The sequence below is a fragment of the Zychaea mexicana genome (assembly GCF_025766255.1).
Source record: "Zychaea mexicana strain RSA 1403 chromosome Unknown BDB00scaffold_22, whole genome shotgun sequence".
Lineage (NCBI taxonomy): Eukaryota > Fungi > Mucoromycota > Mucoromycetes > Mucorales > Lichtheimiaceae > Zychaea > Zychaea mexicana.
This window is the reverse complement of record NW_026516685.1, coordinates 405,034-426,801: the sequence shown is the minus strand read 5'-3', so window position 1 is coordinate 426,801 and position 21,768 is coordinate 405,034. Positions and strand designations below refer to the sequence as shown.

The following is a 21,768-nucleotide window of genomic DNA, read 5'->3' as shown; positions in this document are numbered from 1 at the left end:
TATTATTAGACAGGTTACATATTTTACAAAGTGGTGTCTTCGGGATCGTAGTTGTCGTTAATGAGACTATAAATGAATGAAATAGCGAGTTAGTTCATTGTTTAAGATACCTTATCCTATGTGAGTTCCTATCATATGTGTTCACTAATTACCGATAGACGTAAGTAGGTGGTGCGGATCCCCTGTTTCAGAAAGAATTGTTCAGCAAATACGTGACAAATTGGTCTGTACCTCTCTTCTCTACAACCCATCCCTCCACTACCACTTTAGTTTCACATGGAAACTCCTTCCCTCCTCCGAAAGAGATGTGATTAAACTTACAAGTTGTGTACAAACAAGCTGACCAGCTCGGGTGCAACATAATCATAATAAGGGTTTGACACTGTGACCTTGTCGATGATAGGCCCCTGCTGGAAATCCAAAATGCTATTTGGTGCGACGGTGATATTGAATGTTTCGGCATCATATGCAAACACAGGCGAAAGCTTGTACAGCGCAGTGCAGACAAGAACTGGAGTAGCATGATGCCTGGCTGCAGCCGCCAGCAAATGGGATCCCGTTACTGCTACCAAACCACCGTTGGCCAAAACTGACAAAAATGCAAACGCGTATTCAGTTCTCTTTCTTCCCAATCTTGTCCACTCAGTTTCCTCGCTGTATATATTTGGATTTGCTTACCAGCATGTGCGCCAACGACAACCTTGTTGACGCGTGGCATAGCGGCAAATATGGCAGAATCAACAACAACGGTTGTATCGATGCCAGCTTTTGACAATGAAGCAGCCATCTCGTGTCCTTGGTATCTATTACAAAATGGGAGCATTCCGCTCCTAATTAACAAAGAGACTCGTGCTTATCGACGTAAGACCAGAAAAAGAAGAGGTGTACTTACGTGGGTGCAGTTTCAGCAACAATGACTTGGAATTTACGTTTCTGTGCAGCTCGGAGCAAAAATTCTTCGACAGTTCGCGATTTGCCAATCGTCATGATCACTTCACTATAAGCATTTTTGATAAAAACCGGGTGATGTTTGGTGAGTAACCAAGTTATCGTAGTCATCGCATAGTCGAGCTTCTCGTAATCATCGCCATCCAACCATCCTGTAATCAACATACTTTGCGTGTATGTAATCAATAGCCTGATCTGCAATGCCCTTATATACAGTCTCCAGATCCGCGATAATTTCCTCATTAATTTCTTGAATAATAATTGGCTTCAAGGTGTATGCTTTCTTTTCGGGTGTATCACTTGAATCATCGGGTGTAGCTGGTGACACATCTGCCAAAAGTCTAAACATGGACGACTGTACAGTCAGCTGTGGACGTTCACTGACGGATCCAATCTGGCTGCTGGTGGTTGACAAGTTTTTGCTTGGTGGCGGTGAAGAATCGTTGTTATTGTCGCCGTCATCTGAGTAGCTGTCATCTTCGTCGTATTCGTCGTTATCGTCATCCATCATATCATCCAACTCGCCTCGAACAACTTCACGAATAACTTTTAATACTCGACGTACAATATTGCCTACTGCCAGTTCTGTTTATAATACATATTAGTTAACTAAAACATCTTTTCTGGTGGTTGTTGTTTTATCGAGTGGGTCACAAGAATATACTGAAAAATCAATACCTTTTGGTTGGGCTGCTGCCAATCTACCGCCAAGATCTCGGATAATATCTATCAGCGCATCGGCATCGCGCCATCGGCTCATGGACACAGCTTGCCGCAGTATGACAGCTGTTTCTTTGGCGACCTCATATGAACCAATGACTTGGCTTTAATTTTTTTGATAATATTACGAGGTCATGGAGAGAAAGGAAATCAGTTGTCTTTTTCGTCATGCACCCGTTGTTCAGTCATTCGCAGGTTTTCAATTACCGTCTTTTCAGTCGATTAATGAAGTTCTCAACTTGTGCTTCAAGTGCAGTAGGCAACGTCATGTCGTTCTGTGTGTGTTGTATGTCTATACGTCGAAGCCGAAAAAAAAATTGCTGTTAGAATTTCGCGGCGGAACGCGTTCCTCTTTCTTTTCTTCCCTCAGCCAATAATATGTGACTACCTCCTCTAGAGATGACACATCTCGACACATACATATGTGAACAGCAACTTTATGAGCGGTCCCATCAGGAAAATGGCTTATTCTTTTGCACTTGCGGTAAGATAGTACCTGTATATACCATTGACTCTATTCAAAATCAAAAGAAATGCACTTCTGTATAATCCTATGCCAGGCTGTTAATATCCATGAAAGAATGTCATGAGCCGAATAAGTCTATCAATTCATGTAACCCAGCATTTTAAAATAGGGTCACATTCCCTATCCTTTCCTTTCAGAGGGAACGTAGCTCATTAACAGACATACTTTGCCTTGTATCCGCTCGCTTTTCTTTACAATAAAGTATTTGCGTTGGTGCAAAAGGATTGTGGCCATGATATAATTTATCATATACACCGCTATATGGAACTACATACATGCGCGTGAAACCACATGAGTTCTAACAACAATACGTGCAAGTTTGGTGATAAAGCACTAAATTTTGACTCTTCGTTTGATAGAGGCTGATGACATCAAAAGAAACGAGCTGTAGTAGAGCAACCGTAGCAGCAGCAGCTAGTAGTGGTTTATTATACGCACATCAGCGATATTCACACCAGGATAGTATGTACAAGCAAATGAACGGCACTTTTGTTATTTCTCGGCGTCAACAGCAACAAGTATACACAGCATAATGTGTTTGCGAGACAAGTATAACACCCGCCTTTGCATAAAGTTAAGCGCTGCGCTCATTACTTACAGTATGATTAGGTGACCTATACGGTTACAGGATCAAAATCCTATACATGACCATGCGATTTTTACAGGGCATATCTAGCAAACGTCAATCTAGCTTAAATCAATCAGTCTGTACTTTTCATAGTATACATTGCTATTTTTATATGTGTTGTACATATCATATTATGCATTTTCAAGGATGCTGCCTGTGTATACCTAATGATTTGTTCAATAGAAAATTAATTCATATTGAATAAAAGTATCAGCCAAAACGAAAGTCAAAAGGTTTACAACACTCTATTACGTTTTGTGTCACAGGATGGCAGAGCTTCGAGTAATATACTGGGCAGCGTACGCTATTGACTATAATCAGAAAAATGGTATTATATGAAAACACGTTATTATAAAGTAATCGACATGTCACAACCTACGCGTACTATGGTATATATGTGACTTTCAAACAAATAACCATTGAGCATTGGTGGCGGAGGCATTAGTCGATGAATGCATTCCTGCAGTATCATTAGTAAAGCAATTGCAGCTAACCCGATATAACGGCAATGCCATGAAGGATGTCAATAAAATACAAATATGGAGGGTTGTTTTGCATTTCGCAAAAGAAAGGCACTCACATCTTTTCTTTTTAAATATTTATTTTTAATCAGCAAACAATATCATGAAGCCCACTTTGCTTGTTGTCTTTGTCATTACCATGATCTTTGCTCTTTTCCTCGAGGATACTGATGCATTCTGTCACTGCATGATCAAGGCTGCCTGCAATGCCGCATGCTCTAAGGAATCTATTTGCAAGAATTTCAGGGCCGCTTGTCAGGATGGTGGTTGCGGTGTTAGACAAACCTTTGTGTGCTGGAGCTCGTAATGAGGTGGTGTGTCCGATGACTTAACAGCTTAAAGAAGCAGTAGCAAGTGCACAACAGTGATGGTGACCAAATGATATATGCAATTCTATGCGAAATACTATTATGTGCATCACAATTTGTAGGTATAGATAGCTTACCATAGTAAGGCTCTTGTTTAAGATGCTCATGACATGTATAGCGTATATATAGTATTGACAAATAGCCATTATCTCTTCTTGTATCTCTCATCCCAGTTGTGAAAATCGTACACTGTACGATTTCTTTAATACAACCATGTAAAATATATGATTTGCGCCAAAATATAATATGACATTATCAAATGTTATACATGTTTGTCAGATTTACACCTTTGCCTATATTGGTTCTTCTACTTCTAACAGTCAACGCCCGTTCTTTCTCGCCTGCAGCAGTGAAGCTTACATAAAATATACGCTGCAGAAAAGTGCCTTCAAAGCTTTGAAGAAAGGATCGCCCGAACGAAGTTGTGCAGAAAGCTGGTATCAAATTGCTCTATCTTTAATGAGCACAACAACGTCCGTGGAGCTCAATACCATATGCTTGCTCGAGTCAAGTATAAGGGAGGAGCATGATAGGGGAAATGACGTCGTCAAAAAGTCAAAGTTAGATTATAAACAAGTAGGCTAATACAGCAGCACCTACAAGTGGACTGAGAAACATCAAATCTTCTCACTTGGCAGATCACACGATTCAAAAGTTTCCACCGAACTGATGATCGATAGATCTGGGTTTAAAATGCATGTCAAACCAGAGAGAATACAAATGTAAATGCTTCCGACAGCTTTCGGAAGCTGTCGTTGTCTTTTTATCAACAGCGAAACCAGACCGCAGCAACAGCACCAACTGTGCTTTTTCACTGTTTAGCATTCCCTGAAGTCTTCTCGTTCATCAATAGAAAGCACATTTTCTTACTCTTAATCTTCGCACCTTCTTCCTCCCTTTGAAATTTGTCAAAATTTGTCAAAGAACGCTTCCCACGAACCTCCCCTGCAATCACTAACAAGGTTTAAAAAGCGTTCATTAATCAGCTTCTTTTGTTTACAAAACTCTCCACACCCCGTTTCATGTCTTTCGATTCCAACACATACTGCTATAACAACAAAAACGACGATTCATTGACTGATACAGAATTACAAGACTACTTACAGCAACACGATTTTCAATTACAAAATGGCTTGCATGAACAAGTTCAATCTCCTGGCCAGACTGACGGCAGCAGTTCAAAACATTACAACAAAAAGGAACAACCGTCTTTTTCTGCTACCAACAACAGCAACAAAAACAAAAACAACAATTCAATGTAAAAAATTTATTTTAATCTCTTTACAGACATTTTCCAAAGTAACTTAAACACAAAATGTGGTTGACATTTATCTCACGTATATAAATAGTGGGCCCTGCTATTTTCAACAATTGTCGATAGAGATTGTTACGCATATATTTGCCCGGTTGGACCCTGCGTCTTTAGCGACTGTTGCCCAGGTCTGTCGACACTGGAGACATATTGCGACGGATGACGCTTGCTGTAAGTTTATCTGGAATGACTATAAAGAAGTAATATTAATATGCTACCTTGGATACGTACTTATTTGTTCTTCCCCAATATTATATATAGGGAAAAGTGCCTTTTTATCGTTCTTTGGCTCATTACCTTTCAAGCGTTTACGAAAAGATAGCTGGAAGTCAGAATATATCCTACGTACTCATTTGATAAGGTAAATAATGATTTGCAATGCGAAGATTTTTTTTATAAAAAATGAGTGGATAAGCTAATGCAGACTTATAGAAAATGGGAAAAGGGACGAGGAACGGTCATGCAGTTTAATCCAAAAATTGGATCAATCCGTGCAGTATCTGTAGACCTCGATAACGCCTATATGCTTGCTGCAAGTACTGAACGAGGTAAGAAAGGAGGAAATCGCGTATTTAACTTTGATAATAACTTTATTCTTTTTGATTCTGTTTCTTTTTTAGGCCTTGCCGTTAAATGCAATCCAGCAACAGGCAGTGTTGATAAGCATTTACTTTATAGTACGGATGACGGTGTTCCGCTGCGTGTAAATGCAGTGCAAGTGGAAGGGTAAGTTGACTGAACTTGGAGGGGTCAGAGTTGGTTAAGTTGTAATTCGTTTGTTTTGACTTTGTATATTATTATAGACAACGCATTTTATGGGGATTCAACCCTGGTTACATCACCATGACTACACGACCCAAATCAGTCGTTGGTAGGCAACTGCGAGTGTTTGCCGAATTCCATCAGGGTGCAGTTACTGCTTTGGCATTGCCAGCGTTTGCACCAGATATCGCACTAAGTGCAGGTGAGGATGGCGCAATTAAAATTTGGGTGGTTCCTACTGTATCTTGCGCGAAAACTTTTGTTGGTACGTTTATTTTTTATCAATTTCGCATAGCACTAGATCGTTTTTTGTTTTTGTTATAGTCATGCTCACGCGGATCCAAATAGGTATTGTCGACACTCCCACGTGCCTTGAAGTGACCAGGGATTACCGGATCGTTGCTGGTTACGCCAATGGAACTATTGTTATCTGGAATATTCGTGTGGATCAGCTTGTGAAGGATTTCCGAGAACAGCTAAGACGACGCGACGTGGGCGATCGAACACCGCCAGCAGTCGAAACAACAAATTCGACGACGAATATTTTTGAATCTCGACGAGTCATTGCACCAGCAACCGCCGAGACATCGACACCGGTACAAGCAATCAAACATGACTGTGAATCTGACGTGATTCTAGTGACGCATTATGGATCTCACGAGGTATCAAAGTACAAAATGACGACCGGTGAACGGACTGGCGTATATGGATGGGGCCATGATATTGGAACAATTACTTGTATGGAATGGGATGTTGCTCCTCCTACAGAGACTGGGTCTCTCCAGGCTGCTATGAAGTTGCGTACAAAAATGGCCGGAGCAACGTCGACGACCTCAACAACAACAAAAGATCCCCCATATATGGCTCAAGCAGGAGCCTCAAAAAACTCTTCCCAAGTGATGATGACACGGTTGCTTGTCACTGGTGATACGGCAGGCACCGTGTGCATCTGGGATGGAGATGCAACAAGTATAGACGGACGTAAAGTTAGACCCCTACGTATTTTGCATGGACATTTGGCACCTATTAGTGCTCTTTTCGTGGATTCTTTCAAGGTGGTCAGCGGAAGGTAAGAAAAAGTTTTTCTTTGGATCGGAAGGCATCCATTTGCATTTCTTAATCGATACTAAATAATTGTTATAGTGACGATGGTTGGATTAGGATTTGGGATCCACTCACGGGGTCCCTGGTCAATGTTTTAGGCAATAAGTAAGGTTTTTTTCTTAGGTTAAGGAACGATTTGGTGAGAGTATGCTAATTCAATTTATTTTTTCAGGATTCCAAAGAATGCACCTGTGGATCGTAACGATGTAAGCGTTATGCGAGTAACGAATCTTCACTGCGACGATTATCGTGGTGTTGCTACGATTGGCCATCAAGTCAAGACATGGGACTTTTCACCCAACAAGCAAATGCTGAACAAACGCAACTTGCGACGAAACAATGTGCGTGTGGGTGCTGGCGATTCGCGCCAACTCCATTACGAGATAAAACAGGAATGGAAAGAATCGGCCGAAGCGATCGAACAAGAACGACAGGAACGAGAACGAGAGGCTAAGGAATTGAACAAAATGACATTGGGTGGATTATCGGATGAAGAAATGCTTGCATATGCCGTGATGTTGTCGCAAGAACAAAAAGGAGGGGAACATCAGAACGATTGCTTTGCGATTGAAGAAGGATTCATCAGCAACAGCAACAGCGGTGGCGGCAGCAGCAGCAGCAATAACAACAACAGCCTCGCACCAACAACTGACTATATCGATGAAGACGATGAAGAGTTGATGATGGCTATGATTGCAAGCTTGGAAATGTCATCAACTGGTCAGAACAGTAGTAACGATGGTGGTAGTAGTAATAGCAATACTACATCATCCAGCAGTAATAGCAGCACATCGTTACCTGAGGACCTCACAGAATGGCCTACCGTGGCTGATGGCAATGAAAACCGAAAATGGCAAAAGTCAAGCACCGTGCGTTCTCGAAATATCTGGAATGACACCCAAACTCGTATCACCAGCAAGGCTCAACACAACAGCAACAACGATAACGATAACGACGAAAACGATGATGAACTGCAATATGTGTTGCGTATGAGTCAGAAGGAATTTTAATGATTTTTTTGTGTAAATTGTAATGAATGAAAAGTGATATGAGGCGATAGAGAGGAAATGTATTGGCAAAAAAGTTGTTGCTGTAGTGGTTGTAGTAGTGGATGATAGTATGCTAATTTTTATTTTAGCGAGCTTCGAATTGAACCACTAGAGAGAGGAAAAAAGAGTAAAACAATGGAAGATTAGTAAGCTTTCCCCTTTTTAAAAGAAAACAGTCGTAACGTACTTCGCTTGGTTCGCTTCTTGTACATGATTCTGTGGCCGCAATCTTGGCAACGGATTGGCTCTCGAGGCTTGAGCTGATTTTCACAACCGCAATCTATGGATCGAAACATGTAATATTTGAAAAATCGTTTAGCTTTTTACTTTTCTTCAAATTAGTACTCTATATCAATGAGAGCTTCAAAAGGTAATTACCAGCACAAGTATAAATCATGGCTGCAACGGGTTGACGAATGGGTGTGCCTTCCATTATTCTCCAAAGTGTTTGACGAAAAGTGTCAGAAAAATAATAAAAAGAAGCCCAGATTCATTGGAAGCAAAGCGGCTGCGGTTGAAAAACGAGTCACCGCCACAGCTATTGTCGAGATCACAGACCGCTCACCGCGAAATACAAACTTGGGGGACAGAAAAGACAACATTTTTAAGCAGCTGATCCAAACCAAATCAACAGATGGATAGTAAGTATAAAGATTGCTGAACAGCGACTGATAGACTGATGTACAGCGAAAGACGATTGGAATACAGCGAGAGAGTTGTGTACAGAGTTGATAAAGATTGCCTGATCCGAAGCTTTCAATGCGAAGGACTCTCCAGCACCTCCACATACACAGTAAAAGCAACTTGTAGCGCCTTGACTGTACTAAGCCAAGAGCAGAGAAGGGGGAAGAGAGTCGTTTTGTATCACTTGCATAAAATAGAGCTAAATAGTATGCTACTCGTGCCAGACGACACCGGAATTTATAAGCATCGGCACAGATTCAACGTCGCACATTTTAAACGTACTACACAGTCGCTTCTGGAAAAAGGATACGGTTGACACTGACAACAATACGTGCAAAATATTTAAGGTACTGGGCGGGGTACCACCGTTTTTTTTAAGAACTACCATGGAGATCGCTAGATACTTCACAGATGCGACTTCTATCTCTACTCTGAAAGAGAGGTCGTTACGATTCATTCCCAGCGTAAGTCCATATTTGGAAATTAGCATCACCAATATATAATCTTTTTGCCCGCACACACGTGTTTCTCAGGAACGTTTACACTTTAACTTTGTTGTTTCTCTCTACTACTATTGTAATTTTACTATGAGTTCGCAAAAGGTGTGTTACTGCTTCAATCTTCCGTAAACGACACTTGAAAGGTCTATTCATGGAAAATCATTGAGCATCTTCGAGCCTTGCCGAAGATTCTTGCCTGAGATTCTGACAGACTGTTTAAAAGACTCAAGTGTACTAATTAACTTTTCATCCTTGTATTGAAGCAATCTGAAGTTAACCAAGACTGTCACTGTGGCTCGGATGACAATAATGGGCCATGTCCACTTCATTCACGCAACGTTCGCCGTAGAATAGGCAATGAATGTTTAAGGCCACATTTGAAACTAACTGTTACAGTTTGTTTAAGTGGAAAAAATGGAATGGCGGGTAGAATGTCGTTGAATATCCTACAGCTCCTACTCCTGCTACTACACCTAGATCCACTCACACAACCACAGTGTATCGCACGGTGACAGCATGCATGATACACGGCCCATGTGGTCCAGGCACCAATGCTGTGTGCATGAAGGATAACCGGTGCTCACAAGGCTATCCAAAGCCATTCAACAACGAGACACGCGTCAAACCGAGATGGATATCCCATCTACCGACGCCTTGAAAATCACCAAAACCGCCACCTCTTCCCTACTTCCGACTTTCTCGCCGACAACCGACATGTTGTGCCGTACACACCCCTACCTTAGCCACAAGTACGATGCACACATTAACGTTGAAATCTGCACATCCAACCGCGCCATCAAGTATTTGTGCAAATACATCACCAAGGGCACCGACCGAGCACAGATCCAAACCACCGCAACCGCCACCACCACCACCAATACCGATAATGCCGCTGCCGAGCCGGTCAATGAAGTAGAGCAGTCTCAAAACGCTCGATACATTGGTCCGTGCAAAGCTATCCATCGTACGTTCGAGTTTGATGTGCATATGCACTATCCAACCGTCGTGCGTCTGGATCTTCATCTGCCAGGCGAACAGATCGTCAATCTCCGTGATGATATGACTCCACAAGAGGTTCGAGCAGCCCGTGACGCAGCAGAATCCGGCACCAAGCTTCCTGCCTGTTTCCGTCTTTACAGCGAAAATCGTGCAATAGAAGAGTATCTTAACTCGGAAATCCCTCGCCATAATTCACCAAAAGGATGTGACAAGGATGATAAATGCCTATTTGCACATGGAAATGATGAAATAATTAAGAAAAAATGTCTAAATGGCATAAAATGTTGGAATGATAATTGTATCTATAATCATCCTAAAGATTGGAATCCTAAAAACAACAAAAAAGAGTGTTTTATATGTTATAAATATGATAATATATGTAATAAAGAAAATAAGAAATATAAACATATTGTTGATAATAATTATAATATTACTACACCTGGAACAACAGAAATCGCCGTTGGAACCCTCGAACCAACCCTCCTGTCCAAAATGTTGTCACGCGTATATACCATGCTTCGCTTCCAAACATGGCACAATATTGCCTTCGTCTGCTTTTGCTGTTTGTTCGCGGCCCTACTGGCTTTCTTTCCCTGCGTCAATATGAGGGCACAACATATGCGACGTTCCAGGAAGCTGCTGCCACACCCTTTTCACGAAATAAAAAAAATAAAAATATGAGAAAAATTGTACACACAGCACTTTTGAAAGATCTTATTTGAAGCATTGTTTCAGGAACACTGGGGTAGAGCCCCAGTAAACTCGCTCCTGAAGGACAAATGTGACACGCAGCGAAGCGGAGGGACCAGTTTATGGAGATGAAGTACGGCACGCAACCGAGGGAATACCTGCAAACGCATAATCAGGTGGCCAACTCCCACGGCATATCAGCAAAGGCAAAGAGCATCATGAACAAGATAATTATAGCAAAAGCTAACAGTGCTACCTCTTTTTATGTGAAGGTGCTGTTGTCAAAGGTGCTTTGATAACAGCACATATGATACATCATTATGGCTGGGATTCACCAAATACGGTACTTTGCTGTTCTTCCTTAATCAACATAAGGTCGACTCCGGTTTCTATGATACGAGAATATTAATAGTGTCCATTCCGCCCATCCAAATTTTGCAAAAGGACAAAATGGGGCCGGGTGGGAGAGAAAAGAAAGGTACTCGCATCCAAAGAAAACTAGGGCAGAGAATGAATCATTAATAACTGCTTCATATTCAACGGGGTTGTATCATACAGTATGATGATGCCATGCCCAAGGTTACCTGTTCCGTTTCATGGAAGACATACTAGCATTCTAACGCTTGGCGGTTGCCTTAATGCCGATTCTCCAGTTATGCCTACGTAAAACACGCCGATACAGTATGAGCATTCGAGGTGAGATCGGCAGCAGCATACGAGCAACCGGTACTGTGCGAATTAAAATCGACTAACAGGGCTAGCGCAACCATTTCGGGTAGCCTTTCTGAGCATGCTCAAACGGTCGTAGGTTCGACCTCTCACTGCTGTCTGGTAAAAACTTCTTGCCTATGAAGAACAATGATCTCGCAGAATCCCCAGTGACAAATTGGATAGCCAACGCTTATGATAGATTTACCCATAGAAGCACACCGATGTGCCCTAGTTTTTCAACCAGGTTTCAGATTGTGCGTTTAACGTAATTGTTAGTTTTGATATTGTACATATACTAATAAAAAAAGACTTGTATTGTGGTAAAGTTATTCTTGGTGGTTAAAGGTTACAGAGTGAGAGAATCCCTTACAAACAGACTCAATGTTTCTCACACAATCTTGCAGTTGACATGCACTTGGAAGAGCTTTATCCGAAGGCTGGATCATACACGGGCACTTGAATTAGTATTACGGGCATGCGTCATAAAGTGAGCCGGAAGCGACGACAAAACAAGACAAGCCAAAGACAGAGGAGAGATGAATCTAGGTCAAGGCAAGAAGAATATCGGAAGGTCAAGGAGACCAGATGATGAGAAAGGAACAAGGAACAAGTCGAGTGATTACATTTATATTTATGAAGGTTGATAAGTTGGGTGATGATTGACGATAAAGATGTTGAGGGATTGAGTAGAGATCAACGAATAGTCATGACAGGAAGGGCCTCTATTGGGGTTAAAGCGATGCAAGCGAAATTTGAAAATTGACCCACAAGTCGCTTCAATAGCGGACGTTGCCCATAAATTGTGCCATTCGCTGCGAAAAAAAATTTCTCAACGAATTGGATGCGGTGAATAAAGCCAGCAGTGGTATTCCAGCTGTGTCGGGGGCCTTCGAGCTATCGCCGGGTTGACATCGTGCTTCTACTTTTCGAAGTAGGAGTGGGGAGCTGAAAGTTCTTTTAAGAATGATCAGTTTCTTTTCCCATTCGTTCCCCACTTTTTACACAAAAAAAAGAAAATGACAAAAATATAGCATCTGGAGCAAGTCCAGCTTTTACTCGCGGATGTGACGTGTTTACTGTTATTAGCGAACAACAAAAGAAAGGATTGATGGCAAGAACCTTGATTTTAAATAGATTGACAGGGACTCAAATCATCCGTAACGATATTCATGCCTAAACACATTATCCGCCATCTCACCTACTATGGCTGCTGCACTTCAAATTCTGGTCTTCTATGTATACAATAGCAGCGTACCAGTACAAAATACGTTGTATAACTCGTCCACGCATGTATTTTCCCCCAGGCAGCATGGATGGATGAGACAATGGTTGCTCTTTTTAATTCTCGGGCCAACAGCAGAACATTCGCCCATACTGTCGTCGTATATGTGATAGTTGCTACGATTGCTTCCAAAAAAAGTCGACACATGCTCCGCTTCAATACAATTTTTTTTGCACTCCCCCTCGACCAGAGGGACCAACGCAGGTTTTCGCAGGGTTTCCCATTGTTTTATAAGTAAGCGGGTAGTAGCGGCTACTGAATGTCACCGCATACACTAGCATCTATTACATTGGTCAAGAGTTGTGTGTTTGGCAATAGACCTCAGATATGCCCAATACAAGGTCAATGGTGATTTTGAAGTACAGGATTTTTCCTTATGATTGGCGATGCTTTTTTTCTCATGATGGCGGGGTTCTTTTCTTACTATGGCGTTTGGGGGTCTGTTGATGGCGGTGTGTTTTTTGTAATTGGGCAAAATGTGTAACCCCGATCGCATTTGCTTTTATATAAGCTACTATCGGGTTTTTCCCTCTCTGCGACCCTTTCCCCTCTTCTTTTTTTCCCCCAAACTTTTTCTTTCTCTCTTATTGCAAACGTCAGCATTATGAGCGGTCACTCTGAAGTAGCGGCAGCAGTTAAAAAGACACAGTATGCTTTTGATAGAGCAACCGATACTGAATATGTGGGCACAACAAACGATGGCGTCAGTTTATACAGCGGCAGTGCAGATGCAGCAAGTGTTTCTTTTTCTCTCTGTCCACACTTTTGTATGTCTTTTTATAACCCACTTGGCACTAACATGGCTCCCTTCCCCTGCGACCTATCCAGGATTGGTGTATTGGCGATGTGCCTCATGTAAGTTTTGAGTCACAATAAGCTTTTTCTTTTGGGAATACCTTTCGTTCTGACTTTTTGCTCCTGTGATTATTCTTGGTTCTCAGGGTGGTAAGCAAAAATACGAAACAGGACAGGTTACACAAACGAGAGATAGCTTAAACTGCATTGCTTGTACTTAACAACGGATAACAACAGGTGGTGTATTAGCGATTGTGACCGACGCTGTCCTCCGCCACTTTTCCGGCAAGCATCAAAAAGATCCTATCGCATTGAACTGCTTCTTTATGCACAAAACTGAAGTCGGCCCATGCGTTGTTGCCATTGAGGACCTCAAGACGAGCAAAAAGGGCTACTGGCTTGTCAAGGCATCGCTTTTGCAGCCTGTGACAGACAAGTCGTATGTCTTGACCCATGCCGACGAATTCGCTTCGATCGCATACAAGGAAAAAGTTCATGCCATCTTCACCATGGGTAACATGGATACAGAGGAAGGCGTCACTTATCTCCATGAACCTTATCAGCCACCGGATCGAAGCATCATGGAACCGTTTCAGTATTTCTTTATGGGCGATTATGTTGAGTCGTTGTTGGATCAGACGGGTACAGCTAAAGACGGCAAGCCGGGTAAACCAGAGTTTAATCAATCGATCAAGTTCAAGGATGGCCGTGAAACGGATTTCAAAGGTAATTCAATAAAATCCTACTTTTATTGAGTAAATGCTACAAGAAAAAAGCAGCACTGATAATACAGTAATTATAGCTATACCTTACTGGTGCGATATGTTTATTCCTCCACCTGGGATGCTTGGTGAAGAAGTTTTGGGCGGGTAATAAGATTATTTATTGGAAAGCAGGATTACTCTGGGTACTGCAATACTATGAAACAAAGATTACTAAGAACAGTGGATGAACATAGACCGTGCTGGTGCCCGACAATGCAATTAGAGGTTCAATTCAAGCGACGACCTGCATGCAAAGAAGTGATTGCTAGTATCGTTTCTCCGCACATTATCAATGGTCGATTTGATGCCAGCGGCGGTATCTGGGATCTCGAAGGCAACTTGATTGCACTGACAAGGTAACGTGCATTGTTGTTGTCCCACTAGCTACAATGCATCATGATCATGTGACACCACCGACTTACCAATCTATTCATTGTATTGTAGACATCAATGTCTAATTGTTCCATGGTCGCGAAACACAAAGCGCGAAATCAAGCGTCCAAAACTGTAGTTCATTGTGTATATACCGCTATGTTCCCGTTTCTACCATGTATGTTTTTCATGATTTTAGTGTATGTAATAGACCCATCCATTATCTCCTTAAACGGATCTACACTTACAGTTGAATGACCTCAAACGATCGCCGCTATCTGAATAGCATTTACAGCAAAAGAAGGGGCCGTTGCTTACAAAGTGCATTTGCTTTAACAATGTGTAAAAGTGTGGAGAGAGTTATCGGAGATGTCTAGATAAAAAACGGAAGCAAAGAGCAGAGAGTAGGGAAAGAGAGCCCGTGCGTTAGTTTCATTTACCTGCGGAATATAAACCCACTCTCTGATTGGCGCGGGAAGTTCAAGGTGATTGGCGAAAGAGCGTACTACAGCTTTACGGGTTGAGTGACGTAGTCCCAAAAAAGCAAGAGTTCGCTGATTCGCTCCCCACTTTTCCTGTCCTCTCTCTCCTCTCTCCCCCTTTCTGTGCTGGACTGTGAGCAGAGCTGCCTTTTTCTTTTCCAACCGCACTACACATTTTTTTAGGTTGTCGCCTACACCCTTCTTTTATTTTTTCCCTTGGAAAAAAGCTCTCGTATAATGGCACAATCGCAAGTCCGGCGAACTGCCTGGGAAACGTATGTAACACACTCGAACGATCATCTCTTTTATTTTTTTCTACTGCCTGGATTGAGAATGGGGTGTGGGTTGGGTTTTGTGTGAGAGAGAAAGAGAGAGAGAGAGAAAGAGACAGAAGGGGGTCCGGCGCTTTGGTCGGTGGTTTCGTGGTTTTGTCGGCCACAAATATACACAAAAAAAAGGGGGGGTCGTGTGCGTGCGTAAAAGTGTGTGTGTGTGTGTATGTGTATGAGGGTATGGCTGTACCAATACTACAGCCTTCTGTTAGATAACTGCTCTATGGAAACAGTCAAGGGGTGGTGAATGAGGTTGGGAAAGCGTGAAAATGGGGCAAAAACTTGAACATTTTGACGTGTGTGTAATGAAATGAAACGCATTGGGGTAGTGAGTGGGTTATTAAACTAGTTTCTTTATATTCCAGACAAAATGGACGGGCCCAGTCAGACGCAACAGCAGCAGCAACAGCAGCAGCGAACACACCAACAGGCACGGCAGCAACAGCAGGCACGACAGGCGCAACAGCAACAGCAGCAGCAGCAGCAGCAGGAGAAGCAAACGACTTGCTACACATGTATATCTATGACTATTGCAAGAAACGTAATTTTCAGCAAGCAGCAAAGGCGTTTGCGGCAGAAGCACATATTCCACCAGATCGAGCACCACCCGTCGACATACCGTCAGGCTTTTTATCGGACTGGTGGGGTGTCTTTTGGGACGTTTACAGTGCCAAGCATAATGAAGTCAACGCCAGTAAGGAGGCACAGGTGTTCGATCAGGTAAAGCAAAACACACACTCTCTTTTGTGCGGTTCTGCATGTTTGTTTATATCCAAACTTAACTTCTTGTGTATGTCTCTTTTGCCTGATTACAGTACAGCCGGATCTTACAGAATCGAAGAGAAGAAGTCCTAACACAACATCGTCTCTTTAACCAAATGTCACAACAGCAAGCTCAGCAGCAGCAGCAGCAGCAGCAGCAGCAACAACAGCAACAGCAACAGGCCGCACAACAGGCCGCCGCTGCTGCTGCTCAACAGGCGAATCAACAGGCTCAACAGCAACAGCAACGACGAGTTTCTGAAGCCCAACGACAAACACAATCTCCTCAACAACAGCAACACACACTCCACCATCAATTGCAACAGCAGCAGCAACCGCAGCAACAACAGCAACATGCTGCTGCTGCCGCGGCCGCCGCTCAAACGCCCCATCTCCAAAGCGTTCCCTCTCAACAGGCTGCCCTGTCACGAGATTCCCGTCCGTCACCCGCAAGCAGCACCACCTCACTCCCGAATAATAGCGGCATGCCTCACCCTACAAACAACAGCAATAGCAATAATAATAATAATAACAACAACAACAACAACGGCAACATTGTACATACTCCTCAAAGCATGCCCGCATCCTTACCCCAGCAACATATCCAGGGTAGACACGCTCCGTCGCCGTCTTTTTCACCACAACAACCACAACAACAAATGCAAAGACCGAACGCTGCCGCTGCTGCTGCTGCCGCTGCTGCTGCTGCTGCCGCAGCCGCCGCCGCCTCCACTGGTGGTGGTGGTAGTAGTAGCAGTGAGCCCATGGGACATCATCCTTCTTCAGCAGCTGATCATATGATGAACTCGCCCATGGTCGGTCCACAACAAGGTATGCCCATGAATGCCCAAGGCCAGCCGATGATGAATACCCAGCAACAACAACAACGAGTAGCAGCTGTTTCCAACATACAGAACGCCGCTACCATTACCGCCATCAACCTTAATCGTGAATTTAATTCCCTGTCGCCTGAAGAACAGGTAAAAAGTCATTATTTTACTGGGAGACGTTGATCTTGTGTTAACCTCTTTTTTCTTTATAAAAGACACGATACATGTTGCAAAAGAGACAAGCTGCTGCAGGAGGCATGATGCGAAATCCGTAAGTCCCGCTTAGTTAGCGTAGTTTAGCTTTATGTAGATCAAGAAAAATGAATTGGTTTCCTCCTTCTGTGGTTTTGCTCATTATGGACAGGATGTTGTTCGCAAATAGTCAACAAACGCATCTGCGTATGCAGCAACAGATATTAATGCAGCAGCAAGCTCAACAGCAGCAACAGCAACAACAGCAGCAGGCTCAACAAGCACAACAACAACAGCAGCAGCAACAACAACAACAACAGCAACAGCAGCATCCTCAACAACAACAGCAACAACAGCCATCCGGTACTCCACAACAACAGCCTGGTCAGGTCCAAGCACCATCACAATCACAGCCTCCTCATCCGCCACAACAGATACCACAGCACGCGATGGATGCCACTGGACGGAGTTTTGCCATGTCACAACCAGGTACGCAACCCATTTCGGGAGAAGAACAGTAGTAACCATAGTTTGGAGTGTGTATATCTGTTTGTTTTGACGCAATAGAGTGTATTCAATAGGGAATGGACAACCACGAGCTGTAGGGAATCCAGCGGCAATGGGATTGACAGGTCCTGGTGTGCCAGGACAAATGGTGGGCAATATGCAGAATCCGAATGTGATGGGGAGTGCTCCATTCAATGGTGATGGTAAGTTGTCTAAAAAAGTTGGAGTGGGGTCTTGTTCCCGTCATAAGTTACTAATAACTGTATGAATTAGCAATGAACCTTATGATTGCACAGCAAATGATGAGCAAAGGCCAGATGCCTTCAAACCTGACACAACATCAACAGGTAAAACGAACATTGATCTTTTTGAATAGTTTGGTGAGGGGTGGGGGGGATTTAACAAGGAGCATAAAAGAGACTAAACGTCCAATAAGCAATTATTTCAACGACATCAATATCAACAGAGGCTCCTCTTCAACCAACGTCGGTTAGCACAGCAGCAACAACAACAGCAGCAGCAGCAGCATCATATGCAACAACATATGCAATCACAAGGCATGCCTCCCAACATGAATCCTGCCACCATGGCTGCTACTACGACCCAACCCATGCCGATGGCTGTTGCTGGATCTCCACAGGATCCGGGTAAACCTCGAAACAATGCGGCCGCCATGGCAGCGTATCAACAGCAAATGCAGCAACAGATGATGCGACAACAACAGCAACTTACTCCTCAACAACAGGCCCAACAAGCTCAGCAACAACAACAACAGCAGCAACAGCAGCAGCAGCAGCAGCAGCAGCAAGCTCAAGGCCATCCTTCCAAACGACCCCGCCCCAATCCCGATAACGAACCTAGCACACCCCTCACCCACCAATCCCCGCAAATGAACAATGTTGGTAGCCCGCAAAGTGTACTTCAAGGACGAAACAACGCACAGGAATCACCTGCTATGCAAATGCAGGGAAGATTACCTCAGCAACAACAACAACAACAACAGCAAACAACTCCTCAACAGCAACGCGCAGCGTTTCCTCCCCAGCAAGACGTGAAAGCAAGCACTTCACCACAAGCCAATCGAAGTAATCCTCCTGGAAAACAGACACCACAACCTCGCTCCACGCCTCAACAATTATCACAACAACAAACTACGCCTCAACAACAGCAACAACAGATACCAAATCAACAACAACAGCAAAGAATGGCATGGAATCCAAATATAGAAATGGACTCGTCACCAAGTATGTCAAATGTTAAAACCGAAACAATGCAATCACCCGCAACGGTAGCAGGTGCATTACCACCGAACTCTACACCAGCTGGTAATAACAATGCTGCCGCTGCACAAGCACAAGCGGCTCAAGCACAAGTAGCTCAAGCTCAAGCTCAACCGCCAATGTCATTTGACTTGGAGCGATTCATGATGAGCGACGTGTCGGACTTGAATGACATTTTTGCAGGCACCGAAGATGGCGCTGATCAAGGCTTCATGATTGGCGATGGCAACGATTTGGATGGTTTCGGGAGTAGTTTTATAGCCACCATGGGCAACATTACTGGCGTAGACAATTCTTTGACATTACCGACCTCGGGACCCTTATTACAGCTACACGGAGAACTGCAAGGTCACACGAGCAAAGTACTGACGTGCGCCTTTTCTCCGAATGGACAGTATTTGGCAAGTGCAGGGCAGGACAAGCGCGTCATGATTTGGGGTGTGCAAGACCGAAGGAAACTGAGTGCGTTGGAAGGCCATACGAACAATATTAATTGTGTGCGTTGGAGTCTGGATGATCGCAATTGGGTCGCGACAGGATCGATGGATAAGAGTATACGGGTGTGGGATGTCGGCGCCGTGTTGAATGGAAGTGCGGCTTCTGCCAAAGAGATTGTCAAGTTTACGGGCCGGACGTCGATTACCGCTGTGGATTTTGCGCCAGGTCGACAGGATATCATTTGTTCGTTGGATGCAGAGGGTGAGCTCAATGTATGGAATATCAACTCCTCAAAATGCGAAAAGACCTTAAAACTGGTAAGTAACGTTTGCGTCGCAGAAAAGAGAAAATGGGTGTGTGCTTGCAAATTACGAAAAGAAAAAAAAGGCTAAAAGCTAGATATGAATGATGACACATAGCCAATGTCGAACATGGCATACTCCCAAAACCCACTGCGGTTCCATCCCCGCGAAGGCAACATGGTCGCCTGTGCCAACGGAAGTCAGCTCTTCCTAGTCGATCTCGCTTCGGCCAAATCAGGCAGCAGTGGGGCGTCCGAAGGCATCAAGACGATCCATACCGAAGACTCAAAATACATCTGCTCCGTGGATTGGTCACAGGACGGCAACTATCTTGTCACGGCATCCGAAGGACTTATTGCACTTTATGATACATTGCACTGGAAGATGATTTCGGCCCAGTCGATACAGGCCAAGGTCAACAGCTGCGCGTTCACGCGAGGGGACATGTCGGATAAAATGAGGGTTGTGTATGGCGAGTACGAGGCGATCTATATTTGGGAATGTGGCATTTCAGCAGGCGGCGCCCAACCAAAGCGTGCAGGCTCACAATCAGGAACAATAGCAGGCATCGCATGTGCAGTTGTGGACAATACCCAGGTTGTTGCATCTGCCAGCAATCACGCCAAAGAAAATTTAATGCTGTGGACCTTATGATTCTTTATATACATTATACATATAGTACTACTCTTTTCTTTACCCCAACCCCCCTTTTCTCCCTCTCTTTTTATATATAAAAAACTACAACCAAACAAGCAGAGACAAGCAGTATGTCGATAAGTATTTGGTAACCTTTGTATCGAGTTCCGTGCCTGAGAGGCAGCCACGTGGTTCCTGCAGCAGATCCGCTGTCAATAAATAAAAAGGACGCAGATCGTTATTTTTCCAAAATAGTTTTCCATTTCTTTGGGCTCTGGCTCGCTCATCGTAAATCTCGTAAAGTTTGCATTAAAGCAGATGTTATACTCATGATGCATCTCTCTGAACACACTCACACACACCCGGGCAGTTCGTACAATCTTTCCATAGCATTCTCTCTACATCATCCATTTTGTCTAAATTGGCAATGGTGATTGCTATATCTAGTATTCGACAGCTTTAAAAATCATTGCATATTGTAAATATGTGTCTATCCAGATTGTGAGAAATAAATTTGTATCACTCTCTCCATCCATTTGCTGTTGTCGAACACAGCACACAAAAAATCCTGAGTTCATTCCAGACGTTTTGATGTTCTGGGGCATCTAAATACTAGTTGTTTTTTCTAGCATTCTTGTTTTTTCTTGCAAACTATATACTGGTGTAACAGGTTCAGATGAAACAGCCATGCTAGCATCTTCGTTGCCGTTGTCAACAACATCATCATCAGCTATTCTTTCATTAAGAACAGCACTAACAATTTCTTCATCGCACAGCAGCGGATTAACAGCTGCAATTTCCTCTGCTGGATCTGCGTCATAAGTGAAGTTCACAAGGTTATTGGCACTATAAATAAGGCTTATATAATCATTTATCTGGCTAAGTGCAACTTCGTCTGCATTGTTTGATTCACTGTTAGTGCAGTTAGTCATGACTGCACCTACTAGATTTGTGTAGTGCATTTTCTATGGTGATATAATACTGAGATAGGCTGCTTCATTATTTCGTCAGTAAGCTTTTCCTATGATTTTCCTTTTGTCATGATGATGTATGGTGTGAATAGTGTGTATAAAACAATTGCAAAAAGAATTAGGTCTTTTTATTTAAAGTTGCAATGTAAAAGTAACCTCAATGAAGTACTGATGTTCCTTAATTGGTTTACATAATTGACACTTGATAGGCCAAGCTATAGTCAGCCTGTGTAACACCCTTATACCCATCCTCACTTTTTGCAGTTCCCCACTTTTTGCTACTGCAAAAAACGGGGGCCTA

At 43.3% G+C, this 21,768-nt stretch overlaps 6 protein-coding genes across 6 annotated transcripts; 3 read left to right on the top strand and 3 right to left on the bottom strand.

Moving 5' to 3' along the window:
- Positions 1–23: 23 nt before the first annotated feature.
- On the bottom strand, positions 24–1,708 carry BDB00DRAFT_882538 (uncharacterized protein; the record flags this gene model as incomplete). The annotated part of the gene is made up of 7 exons (XM_053128157.1): positions 24–66; positions 153–182; positions 322–589; positions 679–803; positions 893–997; positions 1,116–1,533; positions 1,627–1,708. 7 exons carry the CDS (start codon positions 1,706–1,708, stop codon positions 24–26), a joined length of 1,071 nt encoding a protein of 356 aa, XP_052981524.1.
- Positions 1,709–5,546: 3,838 nt separating this feature from the next.
- BDB00DRAFT_882537 (WD40-repeat-containing domain protein) lies at positions 5,547–7,899 on the top strand (the record flags this gene model as incomplete). The annotated part of the gene is made up of 7 exons (XM_053128156.1): positions 5,547–5,571; positions 5,644–5,749; positions 5,827–6,050; positions 6,134–6,403; positions 6,425–6,854; positions 6,929–6,994; positions 7,062–7,899. The coding sequence occupies 7 exons, from the start codon at positions 5,547–5,549 to the stop codon at positions 7,897–7,899; spliced, it is 1,959 nt and encodes a 652-aa protein (XP_052981523.1).
- On the bottom strand, positions 7,896–8,436 carry BDB00DRAFT_815333 (RNA polymerase subunit RPABC4/transcription elongation factor Spt4). Its single transcript, XM_053122899.1, has 3 exons — positions 8,317–8,436; positions 8,126–8,218; positions 7,896–8,046 (listed from the first exon to the last, which is right to left on the bottom strand). The coding sequence occupies exons 1-3, from the start codon at positions 8,369–8,371 to the stop codon at positions 8,024–8,026; spliced, it is 171 nt and encodes a 56-aa protein (XP_052981522.1). The 5' UTR covers positions 8,372–8,436; the 3' UTR covers positions 7,896–8,023.
- A 4,099-nt stretch (positions 8,437–12,535) lies between these two features.
- Positions 12,536–13,205, bottom strand: BDB00DRAFT_815322 (uncharacterized protein). Its single transcript, XM_053122898.1, has one exon. The coding sequence runs from the start codon at positions 12,949–12,951 to the stop codon at positions 12,724–12,726; it is 228 nt and encodes a 75-aa protein (XP_052981521.1). The 5' UTR covers positions 12,952–13,205; the 3' UTR covers positions 12,536–12,723.
- Positions 13,206–13,347: 142 nt separating this feature from the next.
- BDB00DRAFT_815308 (thioesterase-like superfamily-domain-containing protein) lies at positions 13,348–15,286 on the top strand. The gene is made up of 6 exons (XM_053122897.1): positions 13,348–13,537; positions 13,633–13,665; positions 13,836–14,325; positions 14,402–14,468; positions 14,558–14,719; positions 14,808–15,286. The coding sequence occupies exons 1-6, from the start codon at positions 13,409–13,411 to the stop codon at positions 14,872–14,874; spliced, it is 948 nt and encodes a 315-aa protein (XP_052981520.1). The 5' UTR covers positions 13,348–13,408; the 3' UTR covers positions 14,875–15,286.
- A 2,137-nt stretch (positions 15,287–17,423) lies between these two features.
- Positions 17,424–20,727, top strand: BDB00DRAFT_259369 (WD40-repeat-containing domain protein). Its single transcript, XM_053116691.1, has 5 exons — positions 17,424–17,822; positions 17,915–18,043; positions 18,114–18,187; positions 18,307–19,875; positions 19,978–20,727. Exons 1-5 carry the CDS (start codon positions 17,462–17,464, stop codon positions 20,512–20,514), a joined length of 2,670 nt encoding a protein of 889 aa, XP_052981519.1. The 5' UTR covers positions 17,424–17,461; the 3' UTR covers positions 20,515–20,727.
- The last annotated feature ends 1,041 nt before the right edge of the window (positions 20,728–21,768 follow it).